Source organism: Procambarus clarkii, chromosome 13 (assembly GCF_040958095.1).
Source record: "Procambarus clarkii isolate CNS0578487 chromosome 13, FALCON_Pclarkii_2.0, whole genome shotgun sequence".
Classification (NCBI taxonomy): Eukaryota; Metazoa; Arthropoda; class Malacostraca; order Decapoda; family Cambaridae; genus Procambarus; species Procambarus clarkii.
Window position 1 is genome coordinate 14453016 of NC_091162.1, and position 18910 is coordinate 14471925.

The following is an 18910-nucleotide window of genomic DNA, read 5'->3' on the forward strand; positions in this document are numbered from 1 at the left end:
TACATACATGCCCCCCCCCCCCCGCCCTGTGTACACTCCCTTGCATTAGTATATTTAATTGATTTCGGGATGAAAGTACATATAAGGTTATAATAATGCTGTACACATGCACAAGTTCTGAGCGCATAGTTACACGTTAATTTATGAGCATAACTTATTGTATTAAGTTCATTCTGTTATAGGTAACAATGATGGGGGAATATACACAGTTTATTTAAAGTGATTAATAAGTTAATATAATAACTATAACCCTTGATACTTAGAGCAAGAAGATTATCGCTGAGAATGTGTGAGTAGCGAGGCTGAGGGACTGCCGCAGGGGCCCTGGTGAACTTGGGGAGTGCAGTCCAGCCCTTGGTTTCCTGTCGTAGCTTGCTGGGTAACCTTGTATGTCTCGAGCAGGTGTACTATACACGCCTGCCTCCCTCTACCATCACATACACACGCACACGCACGCATGTTAGATGGTGGTGTTAACCACCATCACCTCTCCCCGTGTCTCGCTATAACATTGATGAATATCTTCTCCAGTAAGCAGGGGCATCGCTCCAGTGCTAGGTAAGTAAGCTACGGGCTCACCATAGCCCGTGCTACTTGCCCCGCTCCTGTGCCAGGTAAGTTACGGGCTCACCATAGCCCGTGCTACTTGTCCCGCTCCTGTGCCAGGTAAGTTACGGGCTCACCATAGCCCGTGCTACTTGTCCCGCTCCTTGTGCCAGGTAAGTTACGGGCTCACCATAGCCCGTGCTACTTGAAACTTGTTCCGAGTAGCTGAATCTATAACAACATCATTCTCCAGTAACTTAAATAAGACGCAGGTCAAGGGTTCTCTGGTGGGTAGTTTGAGGCCTGGCGTGGGCTCCTTGAATATGTGCAGTCTACCAGGTGTTACTCGTGACACAATGTGTTATACAACCGGTGTCGAGGCTTACAGTGTGTCTTGCTCTTGGCGATTTCGAAGGTGCAATCTACTCTAGACGTACTGTTTTGCGTCTAGTTCTAATGCTAACAATTTTTACCACTAGCCCGGTACTCACTCCATCTTAAAGATCTGGAATCTTAAATATGCTTCAGACCTTTGTCTCTCATTGAGTAAGGATATTTTGCCTTTTTAGTCTTAATAGTTTAGTCCTTTGTTTTTCAGCTTCATCTTAAATGTTTGTGTACATTTATACAAACTTTGACCTGTTATTTTCAGAAGTGCCTCCCTGCTTTACTGGCATTTCTTAGTGCCTTCGTGTTGGTCTCGGTGGTACACTCTCCTCTGTTTATCAAGCCTTCTCGTTCCTCACTTGGACCCGTGTTGATGGCTGAGCGATGAATAATGTTCCTCTTTTCATTTGTTGCATTTGCAGGCGATGAGTCACAATAACGCGGCTGAAGTATGTTGACCAGACCACACACTAGAAGGTGAAGGGACGACGACGTTTCGGTCCGTCCTGGACCATTCTCAAGTGGATTGTCTTCAATCGACTTTCTCACAAGCGACTTGAGAATGGTCCAGGACGGACCGAAACGTCGTCGTCCCTTCACCTTCTAATGTGTGGTCTGGTCAACTTGCTGCATTTCATTTATCTGTAGTTACTGTGCTTTTGAGCCGTGTTCTCCGTGTAAGTGGATCTCCTTGGAGTGTCTCGTAGTGTCCCCTGTGAACCTGTTAGGCTACGTACCCTGGTCCTCGCCTGGAGGTGGACCATGTATCCAGAGACTGTAAGACAAGTCAACTGTTCCTGCCATACTCCAGCACCCACCTCTCCCTCCTGGTCACCACCAGCGCTGGCTGCTCTGCTGAACAAATCCACAAGGGCCGTGGCGAGGATTCGAACCTGCGTCCGGGAGCATCCCAGCCCTTGTGGATTTGTTCATTTGATGCATCACGTTAGTGTGATCTCTGTGTGTGCTGCTCTGTTGCTTGACATATACCACATAATACACACCTTCCAGTCCCAGACAGAACAAGTTTGTATAACAAGGTGAGTATAATACAAGAGAGCGAAGGTTGAGTAGATCGCATTATACTGGACTGCTGTAAAAAACCGTTTAAGGGTGTTGGCTCACAAAAAGTTGGCATAGAAGACAGGGAAGCAAGTAGGGATAACTGTGGAGACACTGGGTACAGAGGCACCACAGGTGCACCACCACTGGAGAGATGACTTGGGATCTTCCAAGGATGTGTTCAAGGACCATTGTCCTGTCTTAATATGTGACCGCCCTACTCAAGGGGCAGAGCTCGGTCTTGTCAGTGCTTACACGTGACTTAAAGCTAATGACGAATGTAAAAGCCGAGAACTATACAAAATTACAGGACGACCGTGACGAACTCCTATAGTTGGGACACACGCACACATGGCAATTAGAGTTCAACCCCCAACACGTGTAAAGAAATGTAGATGGGAAGTGTGTGAGAGAATACCAGAAGGCCACTATGGGAATTTAAAAGAAAAAAAGTTGACATAATTCCTACACTAACACCAACATGAACCTTAATATCGACAGCATAAGACAAGCTGACACGCATATTAAACAACATTTTAAATGCTGAATAAGGACACCTGGTTCAAACAGTCTCTACGAACGATGTAGGGGGGGGGCCAGTTCTATGGACCCCCCACATAGCTATGCGGGGGGGGGGCTATGTGCATGCAACGCACCAGCATGAAGACGCATCACATGAACAAAACCAGTCTGGAGAAAAGTGTAGAGGTGCAACAAGTACCCCAACAAAGAGGCTCAAGCTATGAGGACAGGTTAGGGGAAACCATTTTACAGCCCATTTCAAGTGAGAGAAAAATAGGAACAGTGAACGTAATGGGAAACTTGAGCCTACAATGAGTCTTGAGGAATGTAAGGACACGCGCCCGTGCCCGCGAACTGGGGGATGTCCAGCAGGGTGTGGAATGTACTCGGGGAAGTGGAAGCCACTTTCATCCACCCCCTTTAAGGCCGTGTGTGACCAAACACTGTCGGGAAAGTTTAATATGACGCAACAGGTACTTCAAGGCCTCCACAGTAGGCGGGGCACGAAGAGTTGGACCTCGTGTCCACCCCACTCACTTGTAGGTAAGTACCACCACCAGTAGAACCACCCAAAGAACCACCACCACCAGTAGAACCACCCAAAGAACCACCACCACCAGTAGAACCACCCAAAGAACCACCACCACCAGTAGAACCACCCAAAGAACCACCACCACCAGTAGAACCACCCAAAGACGTACGCTTCCACCAATAGATCACATACAGACAGACACCGGCGTAGACAGATAACACCCACACATGGAAGCTCATTGTCGGGGACACATTTGTCCCTTTGTTTTGGTTTGCGTCACACAACGTGGCAGGTGTGGGGCAGGATCATTGAGCAATGATCAGGGAGTCTCCCAGCAGTTGTGTAAGGCTCGACACTAGGGGGTGGGGGGGGGATATGATGAATCCAGAATTCATCAATCTTTGTCATGCATTGAAGACGTCACGGTTGACCCCGGATGTGTGTGTGTGTACTCACCTAGTTGTGTTTGCGGGGGTTGAGCTCTGGCTCTTTGGTCCCGCCTCTCAACCGTCAATCAACAGGTGTACAGATTCCTGAGCCTATCGGGCTCTATCATATCTACACTTGAAACTGTGTATGGAGTCAGCCTCCACCACATCACTGCCTAATGCATTCCATTTGTCAACCACTCTGACACTAAAAAAAGTTCTTTCTAAAATGGGGATCAATCCCCTATAGGACTACGAATGCCGAGCGCTCTCCACTCAGGCACCAGGTCCACCAGAACTGTGGTGGCTGAGCGTATGCACCCGTGGTTGTGTAGAGGGGTCAGGCTTAGTGTTTGTGAAGGAGGAAGAGGTTGTATGTGTGACGCCTGCTCTCTGTACTTCCTCTTCCCGATTTCCGTATTGGACTTGACCGCGGCGTAGCGGATTATTGAGCAACCTTGACCACACAGTCTGGTGTAGCGAGATGTGGAGTGTAGGCGGGTCATGCCGCCTGTATATAGTGTTGGGAGGGGGGGGAGGCATCGAGGAGAGACTTGTGCTAGCTGCTTATGTCCTTGTAGCACACACTTGAGACGGTGGGGCTAGACTGTGTCACTCTTAGTCACCCCTACCCCCAAGGTGACAGTCAGGGGCAGGTGTCCCTTCACTATCACCTCGACCCCCAAGGTGACATTCTGGAAGATGTCTTCCCTTCACTCTTGATGAGAGGTAATACTTAGTGTCGCTCTGGACACTGTTCTTGCTATTCAGCTGGAGTCCCATGATACCGACCCCTGTGGTGTCGGACTGCTGTGTGGGCGTGGTGGTGGGGGGAGGGCGGGTGTGGGCGTGGTGGGGGGAGGGCGGGTGTGGGCGTGGTGGTGGGTGGGGGGAGGGCGGGTGTGGGCGTGGTGGGGGGGGGAGGGCGGGTGTGGGCGGGCCAGCACTCTTGGTCTGATATTGATCACTCTGGTTCAGACAATGTACTCTACTTACTAGAAAGTCCAATGTTATTTTTTGTAAATGTGTAAATGGTATATTCTCCGAGTAATAACAACTTGATCGGTCATTTCTTATGTCCAGAAACGTCATCGGTGGCCAAGGTCTTGTGAATTTCTTGTCATGAGTCATCTGATCACTTTTTTGTTGAACTATTTTTTGTGTCAAAAGTCATTTCAGTTTCCGTTGGTGGTTTGTGACGAGGGGAGGGGGGGTGTCGTTGGTGGTTTGTGACGAGGGGAGGGGGGGGTGTCGTTGGTGGTTTGTGACGAGGGGAGGGGGGGGTGTCGTTGGTGGTTTGTGACGAGGGGAGGGGGGGGGTGTCGTTGGTGGTTTGTGACGAGGGGAGGGGTGTAGTTGGTGGTTTGTGACGAGGGGAGGGGTGTAGTTGGTGGTTTGTGACGAGGGGAGGGGGGGTGTAGTTGGTGGTTTGTGACGAGGGGAGGGGGAGGGGTGTAGTTGGTGGTTTGTGACGAGGGGAGGGGGAGGGGTGTAGTTGGTGGTTTGTGACGAGGGGAGGGGGGGGTGTAGTTGGTGGTTTGTGACGAGGGGAGGCGGGGTGTAGTTGGTGGTTTGTGACGAGGGGAGGGGGGTGGTGTTGGTGGTTTGTGACGAGGGGAAAAGTGCATGGGGGTGGATTGTGGAGCCCTGGTTCAGCTACAACGGAACCCTCGGGATCCTTGCTGGTGCTGTAGTACCCCAGGTTGCAATTATTTTACCATGTCGTGGCGTAGTTGACTAGAACGTGCATCTGGGTAACACCCAGTGCATAGGTTCGAACCCTCATCACACGGGCTCCTGTGGATTTGTTTGCCGAGTATTGGTATTGCAATAGCACTAATTGTACCCTTGTGTTAACAGTCTGGGTAGTGAGAGTAGCGCTGTCAGTGGCTAGCAACAGCTGGCCATGTAAATTAACACGGTGTTGACAATCTGTGTGTGACGTCACTACTACGCAGCACACCGCCTCGCTGCCCCTAACTTGCCGTTCACTCTTCATTACACGTCAAGAGACGCCGTCACATCACGACAGGAGTCCCCGGGAACAATGTTAGCAAAGGTAAGAAACGAAAAGTTCATGGCGTTATCTTAAGAGGAAATGCTTAAACGTTAGTATGAAGTAGGGCATTACAGTAGCCCGCAGCTCCACCATCCTGCTGCCACCCTGTCTCCTCCTCCCCCTCCTCCGTTATTCCTGCCTCGCCAGGATATTGCCACACACTTCCTCTCCTAGGCTTTCCCTTCGCATTACTCGCCCGACGGTTGTGTATCAAGTGACTCCAGTTTCCGTACAAAACTGGACACGTGGAAAATAGCTAAATTTAGCGGGAAAGTAAATCAGATGTACCAATCGCCCGCCATTTCTAGGAGTACCGACGCATGCGCGTAATGAAGGGCTGTCTGTTGGCGGGAAAGTAATTTGATCACCTTAATACGTATGACTTTTCAGCTTTATTTATCTAAGATGCTTTTGATTAATCCACGCAATGATTTTACCACAAAAATATTTCAATAGTGACGAGAAATGAAAATAGGTATTTCGGTATCGAAGTACAAATATAAACATAGTTTTGGCGGGAAAGCTGTGTAGCAGCGTTTGTGTATACAGATGACGTCACGCCCACGTGGGTCAGTGTTCCCACGCTGTACGCGGCAGGAGACGCCTGGGCGGCCATGTGGTCTGTGTATACAAAGTGGTTTCGGACACATTTCCCAGAAATATTGATTGGCTTCTGTACAGCTATTTGTGGATGGGTGGAAATTATTTTCGGAGGCTTTGTACGTGTTGAGAGTGTCGCGTGGGCGAGTTTGTTTAGGTACCAAGTGATGCTTGACGTTACGTAACTGCCTATCAACCTGCTATTTATTTATACCGCTAGATAGTATATTTGTAACGGTTCTATTGTTACGTAAAGTATGGTGACAAATAAACACAGACACTAAGATACTATATATATATTTGGTCGAATATACAGAAGTACACAGGTGATACGTTGGTGTGAGTTGAGCGCACTGAGTGTTGGTACAGTATCTCGCAAGTGTCTGCTCTAGACCACACTTGAAAGTAGACTAGTTAATGTTCGCTACACCGCTGCTTATATTGCTCGGGCATCTCACCGTGTTGCCCGGGCAACGCCTCACCTCATTCATCTCCAAAGGTTGACAGGAACATTAACACTATATTTGGAGCGAGTATATTATTGGGATAATCTACTCGCTACAGAACTCCCCCTCCCAGGGGATGAAAGGAAAAAATACTTGATCAAGGAACTTAGCTGGTCGGCGAATTGTACGCCCTGCTCGCGTTACATAACCATCAAAGTTAACTTCCTCCTCTTCGCTGATGTCATCTAACTGGGGTCGTAGGGTGGGAGGTCGCACAGGATCGTCCGTCGTCGCAGGATCAGGTTGTGGTGCGGCTGGTAACTGGGGTTGTAGGGTGAGAGGTCGTACAGGATCGTCCGTTGTCGTAGGTGGCGGTGCTGCTGGTAACTGTGGTCGAAAAGTGAACTGCGTAGTCGGCGGATGTGTCTCTGGAGGGATGTCTGGGGCAGCGTCACAGTGTGCTGGTTTAAGGCGATCGATGGAGATGTTTACCCGCTGTCCTCGGCGTTCAATGGTGAAGAACTTCGGTGTTCGAGAAACCACTTTAAATGGTCCTTCGTAAGGTGACTGTAGAGGGCGTCGAACAGCGTCGACTCTTACAAACACGTGTTCAGTTGTGTGGAGCTCATGAGGCACATATGTAGCACGAGTTGTCGGTTGGCGTGGTGGTGTAGGCCGAATGTTTGTCATGGCCGCCCGTAATTTCTGGACAAAAGTGGGGTCTGGGGGTGTGATAAGTGGCGTTGGGGTTAAGAATTCGCCCGGAAGCCGCAGGCTAGATCCGTATACTAAGTCTGCTGCCGAGAATCCACTGCCCTCCTTCGTGGCCGAACGGATGCCAAGCAAGACTAATGGAAGGTTGTCGATCCAATCATCAGGGCGTGCTTGAGCTCTTAGGGCAGCTTTTAGTTGTCTATGAAAGCGTTCTACCATTCCGTTCGACTCAGGGCGGTATGCTGTGGTTCGGTTATGTGTGGTGCCGAGGAATTCCATAAGTTCCTTCCATAGATATGATTCGAACTGTCGTCCTTGGTCGGTGATGATGACAGAGGGGCTGCCAAAACGGGCGACCCATCCAGAGAGGAAAGCCTGGACCACTGACTCAGCTGAGATGTTGATTAATGGGATTGCTTCCGGCCATCTGGAGAATCGATCGATGCAGGTGAGTAGATAAGAATATCCTCTTGCCGACGGTAATGGGCCAACGATGTCTACATGCACCACCTCGAAACGGTCAGAAGGTAACGGAAACTGTTGAAGAGGGCTCTTTGTGTGACGATGTGTTTTCGCTCGCTGGCACTGGAGACATGAGCGAGTCCATCGTCGAACATCGGCATTGATTCCTGGCCATACAACACGCTCCGTTAGTAGTTTCTGGGAAGCGCGTACTCCTGGGTGTGCTAGGGAGTGAAATACTGAGAACGTTTTCCAGCGAAACTGGGCAGGAATGTAGGGCCTAAGTGCTCCCGTCCGTGAGGTGTCACAGATTATACTTCCGCCACCTTCCATGGGAATCTCGATGAACCGGAGAGCTGTGTCAGATGTTCGTAATCGCTGCAGATCAGGGTCTTCCCGTTGGGCCTTACTGATTACACAATAGTCCACCTGAGCTGGGTTTGTCACGACGTGGTTTATGGTGGGTCGAGACAGTGCATCGGCTATGACATTATTAGTTCCTTTGACATGACGGATATCCGAGGTAAATTGGGAAATAAATCCCAGGTGGTTGGCTACTCGAGGAGAGTGAGCATCACCCTTGGCCGCCAGCGCATAAGTGAGAGGTTTGTGGTCTGTGAGGATGTGAAAGTTCCGCCCCTCGAGAAAGTGCCGGAAATGTTGTATGGCTGAGTAGATGGCGAGCAGTTCCCTATCAAAAGTGCTGTACTTCTCTTCAGTGGGTGACAGGCGCGCTGAAAAGAATGCAATTGGGCGCCATTCTCCTTCAATGAGCTGTTGTAGTACAGCACCAATTGCTGTGTTTGAAGCGTCGGTAGAGAGATTGGTGGGAGCGTCAGACACTGGGTGTGCGAGTAAGGTGAATTCCGCCAGCTTGTTTTTTATGTCGGTGAATGCTGTCTCTGCCTGGGGAGTCCACTCCAACGGAAGACGGGACGTGAGTTTCCGACCATGTAAGAGGTCGTATAAGTGTCGCAAGATGTCCGAACAATGTGGGATGAATCGATGATAAAAATTCACCACACCAAGAAATTCTTGCAACTTCTTTGGAGTAGATGGGCGCGGGAATTCCTTGATTGCCTCGATTTTCTTCTCTAGTGGTTGGACCCCTGCTGCTGACACACGGTGTCCCAAGAAATCCAGCTCTGGAACATGGAAAATACACTTCTCGGAGTTGAGCTGCAAGCCGAAGTTGCGCAGACGGGTGAGAAGGAGTCGGAGGTGTAGCAGATGTTCTGTTGGTGATGTACTGGCCACCAGCAGATCGTCAATGTAGGCGTAGCAAAAAGGAAGGTCCTTAACTACTTGGTCGATGAAGCGTTGGAATGTCTGGGCTGCATTCCGTAGACCAAAAGGCATCCGGACGAATTCAAACAGTCCAAAAGGTGTTGTGATCGCTGTTTTCGGAATGTCTGCCGGTTCCACAGGGATCTGGTGAAATGCCCGCACAAGGTCAATTCTCGAAAAAACGGTTGCGTTGCTCAATCCCTGTGAGAAATCCTGGATGTGTGGTATTGGGTAGCGATCCGGCAGAGTATGAACGTTGAGAGCCCTGTAGTCTCCGCAAGGGCGCCATTCCCCTGGGGCTGTTTTCGGGACCATATGGAGAGGTGAAGCCCATGGACTGTTCGAAGGGCGGATTATTCCCGCCTCCTGTAGCTTATTGAATTCAGCACGTGCTACCGCCAGTCGTTCCGGTGCCAGGCGGCGTGGTCTGGCGAAGGTAGGTGCTCCCGTTGTAGTAATGTGATGCGTAATCGTATGTTGCACCTCTGGTCGAGGGCTAGCGGGTTGGGTCACATCTTTGAATTCATCCAGGAGTGCTTGAAGTTCCGTAGATGCGACTGGGGTGACGATGTTAACTTGTGGTGAGGTACTAGGAGAGGCTCGAAGTACTGCACCTGCGGGATCCACAATAAGTCGATGGTGTTGCAGGAAATCCCATCCAAGAATGGGTTGTACCACATCCGCTATGAGGAAAGTCCACGTAAAGCGACCCAGAGAGGCGAACTCGAGAACCAGGGCGCGGGTCCCATATGTACGGACGGACGTACCATTGGCGGCTCGTAAGTCCAAACCAGGAGTACGGGTTGGTTTGACCAGTGGGGGAGGCAACACACTAGCTGCTGCACCTGTGTCAACGAGGAAACGGCGTTTGGTTATGACGTCAGATATGTAGAGCAGTGTAGTGTTTGAAATGGCGGGGTCACTGGCCGTTAACAGTCCCCGCCGAAGTAGTTTCCCGACCAGGAACAAGGAGCCCTACAGTTGCGGGCTTGGTGTCCGAACTTCTGGTGGTAAGAACAAAGTTCTCCACGACGTTCTCGCTGTCGCTTAGAGACTGATACTGGATTCGCATGGTACGTCTTCCCTGGGTGGAAAAAACGCCGGTTCTGGAGGACGTCGAGTTGTTGGGTGTCTGTAGTCTGCTGTGTATCACTGAGGTGGGACAGCGTAGCGTTATCAGACGTCGTATGAAGCCGGTCTGCCAGTGTAGCCAGTTGGGATAATGGGGTGTCGTCAGCCATACTGAATAGGGCCGATTGAATGTGTTTTGGACAGAGTTGTATCCACAGTGATCTCACAATCTCGCTGGGGGCTGGACCAGTTGCAGTATGCATCACATACTGAATATGCCGCAGAAGCTGGGCTGGTGTTTTGTCTACTAACCTTTTGTCAGTGAGGAGTTGGTCCCTTTGTTGAATGCGGCGTTCCATTGCTGCCTGTAGAAGAGCGGCCTTCAATGCAGTGTACGTCCTGGTGTCCGGTGATGGCGCGGTGATGACAGCGGAGGCAGTGTGCATAGCCTCCGAGGTAAGTGTTGGCAGTGTACAGGCATATCGGGCTTTCTCAGTCGAAATTTCGTGAAGGTCGAAAATAGCCTCCATCTGCATGAACCAAAATTCTGGCTCATCTGCGTTGTATGCTGGAAACCTGGTAGATAAATCCATGGCGAAGATCTAGTTTGTGACTAGGTGTTCTTTGTCACTCACTGGGTCACCAATGTAACGGTTCTATTGTTACGTAAAGTATGGTGACAAATAAACACAGACACTAAGATACTATATATATATTTGGTCGAATATACAGAAGTACACAGGTGATACGTTGGTGTGAGTTGAGCGCACTGAGTGTTGGTACAGTATCTCGCAAGTGTCTGCTCTAGACCACACTTGAAAGTAGACTAGTTAATGTTCGCTACACCGCTGCTTATATTGCTCGGGCATCTCACCGTGTTGCCCGGGCAACGCCTCACCTCATTCATCTCCAAAGGTTGACAGGAACATTAACACTATATTTGGAGCGAGTATATTATTGGGATAATCTACTCGCTACATATTTTTGCACGGACAGGATCAATATGCGTGGATATGACCGTGGTGCATGTGTGTATATGATATATATATATATAATATAGGAATTTTGATTTTTTTTAATGTCTCGCTGATATCCAGTCTTCTGTGGACTCCATCAAGGAGCATATAATCTCCTCACACAACCAGACCATCACCAGAGACCACTTAACAAGCAACACTGAAATAATCGACAGGTATAACAACAACAACAACAACAACAGAGACTGGACATCAGCGAGACGCTCTGGCTACGCGTCAAAAAACCCCGACAACAGTCACCAAGAAGTTAACACCTAAATACATTGTACCCACTTCAAGACCCCGAGACTCTGGCCCTTGGATAGTTGCTGTTGCTACGCTTGAGTGTGGATAAATTAATTGTATTGTTTTATAATAGGATTAGTGTGTTGTACAGTGTTTGCTGGAGGTGGGGGAGGGGTTTGTTTGTTTGTATATGTTGGGGAGGGGGCAGTGTATGGGGGGGAAATATGGGATGGGCAGTGTTGGGGGTTAGTGGGAGGTGTGTACACAAGTGTGTGGGAGTCTCTACTCACCACCAGCCTGGTTAGTGGTGGCGTGTGAACCCACCTATTTGTGCCTGCATGGTCAAGCTTTTTAGCTCTTGGACCCCACCTTTCTGAACGTCGTCTGTCGATTGTACTAACGTATTTTTCGTCTGTCAAATCCACTACATTTGTGCAGCCCGTAACAGCTGTCTTCAGTGTAATCACCTAAGTGTAATTACAGGATGAGAGCTGCGCTCGCGGTGTCCCGTCTTCATAGTACTCTTTGTCGTATAACGCTTTGTACCGACGGCTTTGGCCTCCACCAATGTGTGTGTGTGTGTATATACCTTGAGCTGCGCTTGCTTCAGCTGTTGGGACGTGCACCTCTACCTTTAATCGACTGATGTACAACATCTCTCCATCTAAATATAAATGAATGTATAAATCCACAGCCCTCCACTTTCGTGCTCATTCATTGTGAGTATCCAGGTGTATTTTGTAATGTCGTGACTATGTATCTTTTTCTTATCCACGAGCATAATTATACGAGGTGTAGTCCTTTTAACGGTCGTAAGTGGTGACTCTGGTCTGGGGCTCGTATGTGGCATAACTCTTACCTAGTTGCACCCACTCGTGGGGGAGACTCCAGTTCCTGAACCCCACCTTACCTTCTAGCTGCCGCCTGTAGCTAATGCAACCCATCCTCCGAATTGACAGTACGTTTTAATACTAAGTGTAATAAGTGCATTTCCTGACTATCATGCATAGTACATAATTGCACTTATGGGGTTGTTACATTTTACCTCCCAATATTTGGAGGACGGGCTGAGCTAATGACCCTCCAGTAACAAGCCTGAAACCAGGCAGTTATTGTGATGGTTATTACCGTCCACCCTCCCCCCCTCCTAACACTACTGGGAGGAGACGGGTGTGTAACGAGAGGCTGTCGCGTGTGTCTGTCAATGAGCGGGTCCGTGACGGGTCCGTGACGGGTCCGGCCCCACCTTATCGCATTACCACCCAACTCTACACAAAGCAGTTTATCCAGGACGGAGGTCGGCCACAAATTCCCACCGTGTGTGTTTAGTAGGTTGGGGGGGCCGGGGGGGGGGGGGCTGTGATGACTCGTGCTCATTTATACGCTGTCTTTGTTACGCTCGTCGTCACTAGCCCGTACGCGTATACCCCCCCCCCCCCCGCTCAGAGAGACACAGACAGACGGACGGGAACACAGACGCACGGACGGAGACTGACGGACGCACGGACGGAGACTGACGGACGCACGGACGGAGACTTACGGACGGACGGACGGAGACTGACGGACGGACGGACGGAGACTGACGGACGCACGGACGGAGACTGACGGACGGACGGACGGACACTGACGAACGGACGGACGGACGGAGACGAACGGACGGGGCTGTTGCTCCAGGAGAGTTACCACAGAACGAAAGGGGTCTTGGGAGAATGTTACGAACACAGACGACCCAGAGAAACCTAAGGAACAACTCGTATGTAGTGAGAGAGAACGACCACTGAACTGTGAATGTCCAAGGAATATTCCCAGTTTTAAGAACAAGTATGGCAAGAGTCCTGGAACACCGGCAGGTATGTAAACACCGGCAGGTATGTAAACACCGGCAGGTGTGTAAACACCAGGGATAATTATTACGGAAGCGGGGTGCCATAGTCTGTTGTTTTTAGATTTAGCTACTCAGAACGGAGAGTCCGTGTAGCACGGGCTATGGTGAGCCCGTAGTGCCCATAGTCTGGCTGCTCGTAGATGTAGAGCCGGGTAGGCGGGGTCGTACGAGACCTCGCAGGATACGAACGGAGCAAGGCCCCAAGTGCGCTACAGGAAAACTTTGGCCGGTAAGAATATGTTCAGTGGCTGCCTTGTTCAGCTCCACCACGTGCACGGACGGGTGCTGGGGACGGAGACGGGGGTGGTAGTGGAGACGGGTGCTGGGGACGGTTATCTTGAGATGATTTCGGAGCTTTTAGTGTCCCTGCGGCCCGGTCCTCGACCAGGCCTCCACCCCCAGGAAGCAACCCGTGACAGCTGACTAACACCCAGACGGAACGGAGAAGGTGCTCAAGGGGGTGACAAGATCTGTACACCAGTCCGCTCAAGACTTGATGCGTAGCCCAAGAGCTGAAGCTTTGCCTTTGTTAAGTGCAGGTATCCCAGTACATGGGCGTATGCATACGTTCACACGCGCGCGCGTGCACACGCTTGTACAGTATTAACACGTTAAACTCTAGCTGCGTGAGAAGTGTCCCTTTGTGAGTCGTTGTTGACAAGAGTGCTAGAATATTCTATATCTGTCGCCCCTTCATCCTTACCCTCCTCCCTACCCCAACCCAACCTATTGAAACCCAGATCATTTATTGTCCCGGAGCACGTGGTTCACTCCCCCCCCCCTGCCCCCTCCTTGCTCTCCTACCTTCCCCTAGTTTTTCCCCTTTGCCTTATCTACCCCTTATTTACTTCCCATCACCTTGCTCTCCTCCCACCCCCTTAGTTTATTTCCCTCCCCCTTTGCTTTCCTGGCGCCCCCTAGTTGTGCTGTGGAGCAGTAGTGTGTGCGCGCGCGCAGCAGCAGTCTCAGTCCTTGTTGCTGTTTTAGATTCCGGTACTCAAGCAAAAGTTGCAAGTAGCACGGGCTATGGTGAACCCGGAGTGAACTATCCTGGCACAGGAGATGTTCAGATTGAAATGAAGTCTTGCACCTTGTTCAGAAGTGTTAGTACAGATGGTGGGGGCAGGAGAACAGTCCTCCTCCCCTCTCATGCACCCTGTCACCTCTCCCTCCCTTCCTTGGGGTAACGTGTGCTTCATAACCCAGTGCTTGCTTGCGTTGGTCTACGGGCTCACCATAGCCCGTGCTACTTGGACACTTCGTTCTGAGTAGCTAAATCTAAAACATTGCGTCGGTCCACAGCCCTGGCTAACCATAGCTCGTGCTTCTTGCCCCGCTCCTGTGCCAGGTAAGTCCACTACGGGCTCACCATAGCCCGTGCTACATGCCCCGCTCCTGTGCCAGGTAAGTCCACTACGGGCTCACCATAGCCCGTGCTACTTGGAACACACCAAGTGTGGAGTTTGTGCCGTCGTGCGGGCCCGTCTCAAGCGCTCGTTGACGTGTCCGTCTACCCCGTTCTTCTCTCTCTCTCTCTGTCTCCAGGTCTCATGTTGACATAAACTCCTCAATAGACTAAACACCATTTGCCGTCACTTTCTCCATCTTGTATAGACAAATTGAGGTCTTTAACGAGTGGAGGCGGGGGGGGGGGGGGGCACCCTGTCCTCTCGCTTAACTCTATGACGTATTAGTCAAGATTAAAAGCGCCGTAATATTGACGTTTTATATACATCGGCCTCGATTGGTTAGGTGTGGGTTTGTGCGTTTCAGTTTCGACAAAACGGTGTTATTTTCTTACATAGTAGTAAGATGAACGGATAGATGTTGCTCCAGCACCATAGGAGTGGTTGCTCCTTGCAGCCTGGCGTGTGGGTGGTCAACACGTCCTCTTAATTTTAAGAATGACGTCGCTTTTCGGTGGTATGCGTTATGGCCAAAAATGGACGTAATTTGAAATGAAATCGGCTGAGGAAAGTGACGTACTGTCCCGTTTTCTGTTTTGAGTCCTCCGGCTTACTCTGTTAGGTTAGGAGAGGAAACTTTCAATTAACAGTTTTCATGTTTTGAAACTTCAGGAGAACTTTCTGCCCTCCTAACCTACCAGAGGACCCTTAAATTACTGTTTTTTTGGGGAAAAAATCCTAAATGTATTTTCAATTATTTTTCATTTTCAAATTACGTCCATTTTCGGGCAAACGGCCAAATTCAGACGTAATTTGTCAGAGGACGCAGCTCCGTGTCCCCGCCTCAGTCTTGACGGGGGGGGGGGGGGGGGACGACAAGTCTCTCACTGAACCCACTTTTCGAGTTTTGTGAAGAGTATGGGGGGGGGAGGTGTGGGGGGGGGACCACACACACAAACCATCGCTACAGTTGCTCCTCTAGTTCACCCAGACGAGTGTGGGGCCGTGCTTGGTGCGTCATAGGTACACGTGTCTTCCCTAGCTGGCAACTCTCCTTCCTCCCTCACTCACCCCTTCCCCTTCTCCCTCATTCTCCCCTCCCTCACGCTCCCCACTCTTCCCCCCTCCCTCCTTATCTTAATTTCTAGTATATCTCACGAACGCTGTCACATTTGTGGTTGTGAAGCTTAGGTAGGGTTATAAGGGTGTGGGTACTGGCGGTGGGTACAGGTTGTGGGTAGCGTCCATCTCACCCACCACCAGAGTCTGCAACTGGGGCTGCCCACCTGTGTACCCCCCCCTCCCTACGGGTACTGGGGGTCGCTTCATGAATGCCGCCAACAGCCACCTGACCCTCAGGTTGAGCAGAGTGCCATCGTCAGTGGCGTCTAACAGCCTCGTTGGGTGTGTGTGTGGGGGGGGGGGTGTAGACTATTCTCCCCCCCCCCCCCACTCATACCACCAGGTGTGAGTCACCACTGAAACCTCCCCCCCCCCCACATCTCCCTTTGACACAGGTGTGACCTTGAATGAAGGTCTTGTTGCGAGTACAACCGTTAATGTATGTGGGTTAGCAGTGTGTGTGTGTGTGTGTGTAGGCGGTGCGCGGGCGCGCGCGGTCTGCGTAGGAACGAACACACACACACACACACACACACACACACACACACACACACACACGCACACGCACACGCACACGCACGCGGTAGATAAAGACAGTTTATTGAACACAAGGGGGCGCACGCACAAGGGGACGCACGCACAAGGGGGCACACGCACAAGGTACCAAAGAGCCAAAGCTCATCAACCCCCGCCAGCACAATTAGGTGAGTACAAGGTGACAGATGGAAATGGAGTGCCTCATTGAGCCATAGAGACATTAGAAATAATAATTTTTGAAACGTGAACATTTGAGAAACTTTGTTCCGAATAGGTGGAGTTATTACCAGAGAAAGGTGGGAGGGGCGCCGGGTGAAATTGGCTGTGATGGGGAAATTTAGTTCATTTGAGATGAATGGGGAGGGGGTTACCTTCCCATGATTCCGGGGCTTAGCGTCCCCGCGGCCCGGTCCTGGACCAGGCCTCCTGGTTGCTGGATTGGTCAACCAGGCTGTTGGACGCGGTTGCTCGAAGCCTGACGTATGGATCACAGCCTGGTTGTGATCAGGCTTTTACATGTCTTCATCAAGTTCTCTCTTGAACTCTGCGAAGGGTCGGAATTGGGGATGGGTAGGAGGGCTGTGTTGGGGGGGAGAGGGAGGGGGGGGGATTGATTTGTGGGTGTTGTGAGAGGGGGGGGAGTGGGGGGATGGACCACGTGGTGGGGGGGGGGGTGACACAGGTGTCCTTGCTGTTCAACTCTCCAGGCGCTCGCGCGCGTGCTCGCACACGAGCGGCGTGATAGAGAGGCTTCACACACCAGCCTCCCCCACCATGAACAGTGAGAGGGGGCAGGATATGTTAGTCGTTGATGGAACACCTGGAGAACATGAACCAAGGAACACCTGGAGAACATGAACCAAGGAACACCTGGAGAACATGAACCAAGGAACACCTGGAGAACATGAACCAAGGAACACCTGGAGAACATGAACCAAGGAACACCTGGAGAACATGAACCAAGGAACACCTGGAGAACATGAACCAAGGAACACCTGGAGAACATGAACCAAGGAACACCTGGAGAACATGAACCAAGGAACACCTGGAGAACATGAACCAAGGAACACCTGGAGAACATGAACCAAGGAACACCTGGAGAACATGAACCAAGGAACACCTGGAGAACATGAACCAAGGAACACCTGGAGAACATGAACCAAGGAACACCTGGAGAACATGAACCAAGGAACACCTGGAGAACATGAACCAAGGAACACCTGGAGAACATGAACCAAGGAACACCTGGAGAACATGAACCAAGGAACACCTGGAGAACATGAACCAAGGAACACCTGGAGAACATGAACCAAGGAACACCTGGAGAACATGAACCAAGGAACACCTGGAGAACATGAACCAAGGAACACCTGGAGAACATGAACCAAGGAACACCTGGAGAACATGAACCAAGGAACACCTGGAGAACATGAACCAAGGAACACCTGGAGAACATGAACCAAGGAACACCTGGAGAACATGAACCAAGGAACACCTGGAGAACATGAACCAAGGAACACCTGGAGAACATGAACCAAGGAACACCTGGAGAACATGAACCAAGGAACACCTGGAGAACATGAACCAAGGAACACCTGGAGAACATGAACCAAGGAACACCTGGAGAACATGAACCAAGGAACACCTGGAGAACATGAACCAAGGAACACCTGGAGAACATGAACCAAGGAACACCTGGAGAACATGAACCAAGGAACACCTGGAGAACATGAACCAAGGAACACCTGGAGAACATGAACCAAGGAACACCTGGAGAACATGAACCAAGGAACACCTGGAGAACATGAACCAAGGAACACCTGGAGAACATGAACCAAGGAACACCTGGAGAACATGAACCAAGGAACACCTGGAGAACATGAACCAAGGAACACCTGGAGAACATGAACCAAGGAACACCTGGAGAACATGAACCAAGGAACACCTGGAGAACATGAACCAAGGAACACCTGGAGAACATGAACCAAGGAACACCTGGAGAACATGAACCAAGGAACACCTGGAGAACATGAACCAAGGAACACCTGGAGAACATGAACCAAGGAACACCTGGAGAACATGAACCAAGGAACACCTGGAGAACATGAACCAAGGAACACCTGGAGAACATGAACCAAGGAACACCTGGAGAACATGAACCAAGGAACACCTGGAGAACATGAACCAAGGAACACCTGGAGAACATGAACCAAGGAACACCTGGAGAACATGAACCAAGGAACACCTGGAGAACATGAACCAAGGAACACCTGGAGAACATGAACCAAGGAACACCTGGAGAACATGAACCAAGGAACACCTGGAGAACATGAACCAAGGAACACCTGGAGAACATGAACCAAGGAACACCTGGAGAACATGAACCAAGGAACACCTGGAGAACATGAACCAAGGAACACCTGGAGAACATGAACCAAGGAACACCTGGAGAACATGAACCAAGGAACACCTGGAGAACATGAACCAAGGAACACCTGGAGAACATGAACCAAGGAACACCTGGAGAACATGAACCAAGGAACACCTGGAGAACATGAACCAAGGAACACCTGGAGAACATG

At 50.5% G+C, this 18910-nt stretch overlaps 1 protein-coding gene across 2 annotated transcripts in view; it reads left to right on the forward strand.

Annotated features, from left to right (window-relative positions):
* The window catches only part of LOC123757135 (mRNA decay activator protein ZFP36L1), an 82853-nt gene that overhangs the window by 19216 nt on the left and 44727 nt on the right, over positions 1-18910 (forward strand). The window contains exon 1 of one of the 2 annotated variants that reach the window (XM_045740567.2): positions 5510-5536. The exons of the other annotated variant lie outside the window; for it this stretch is intronic. Within the exon in view, the coding sequence (XP_045596523.1) occupies positions 5525-5536 (12 nt within the window). The 5' untranslated portion in view covers positions 5510-5524. Of the gene's footprint in view, positions 1-5509; positions 5537-18910 lie in introns of those variants that run through there. 2 annotated transcript variants of the gene reach the window in all.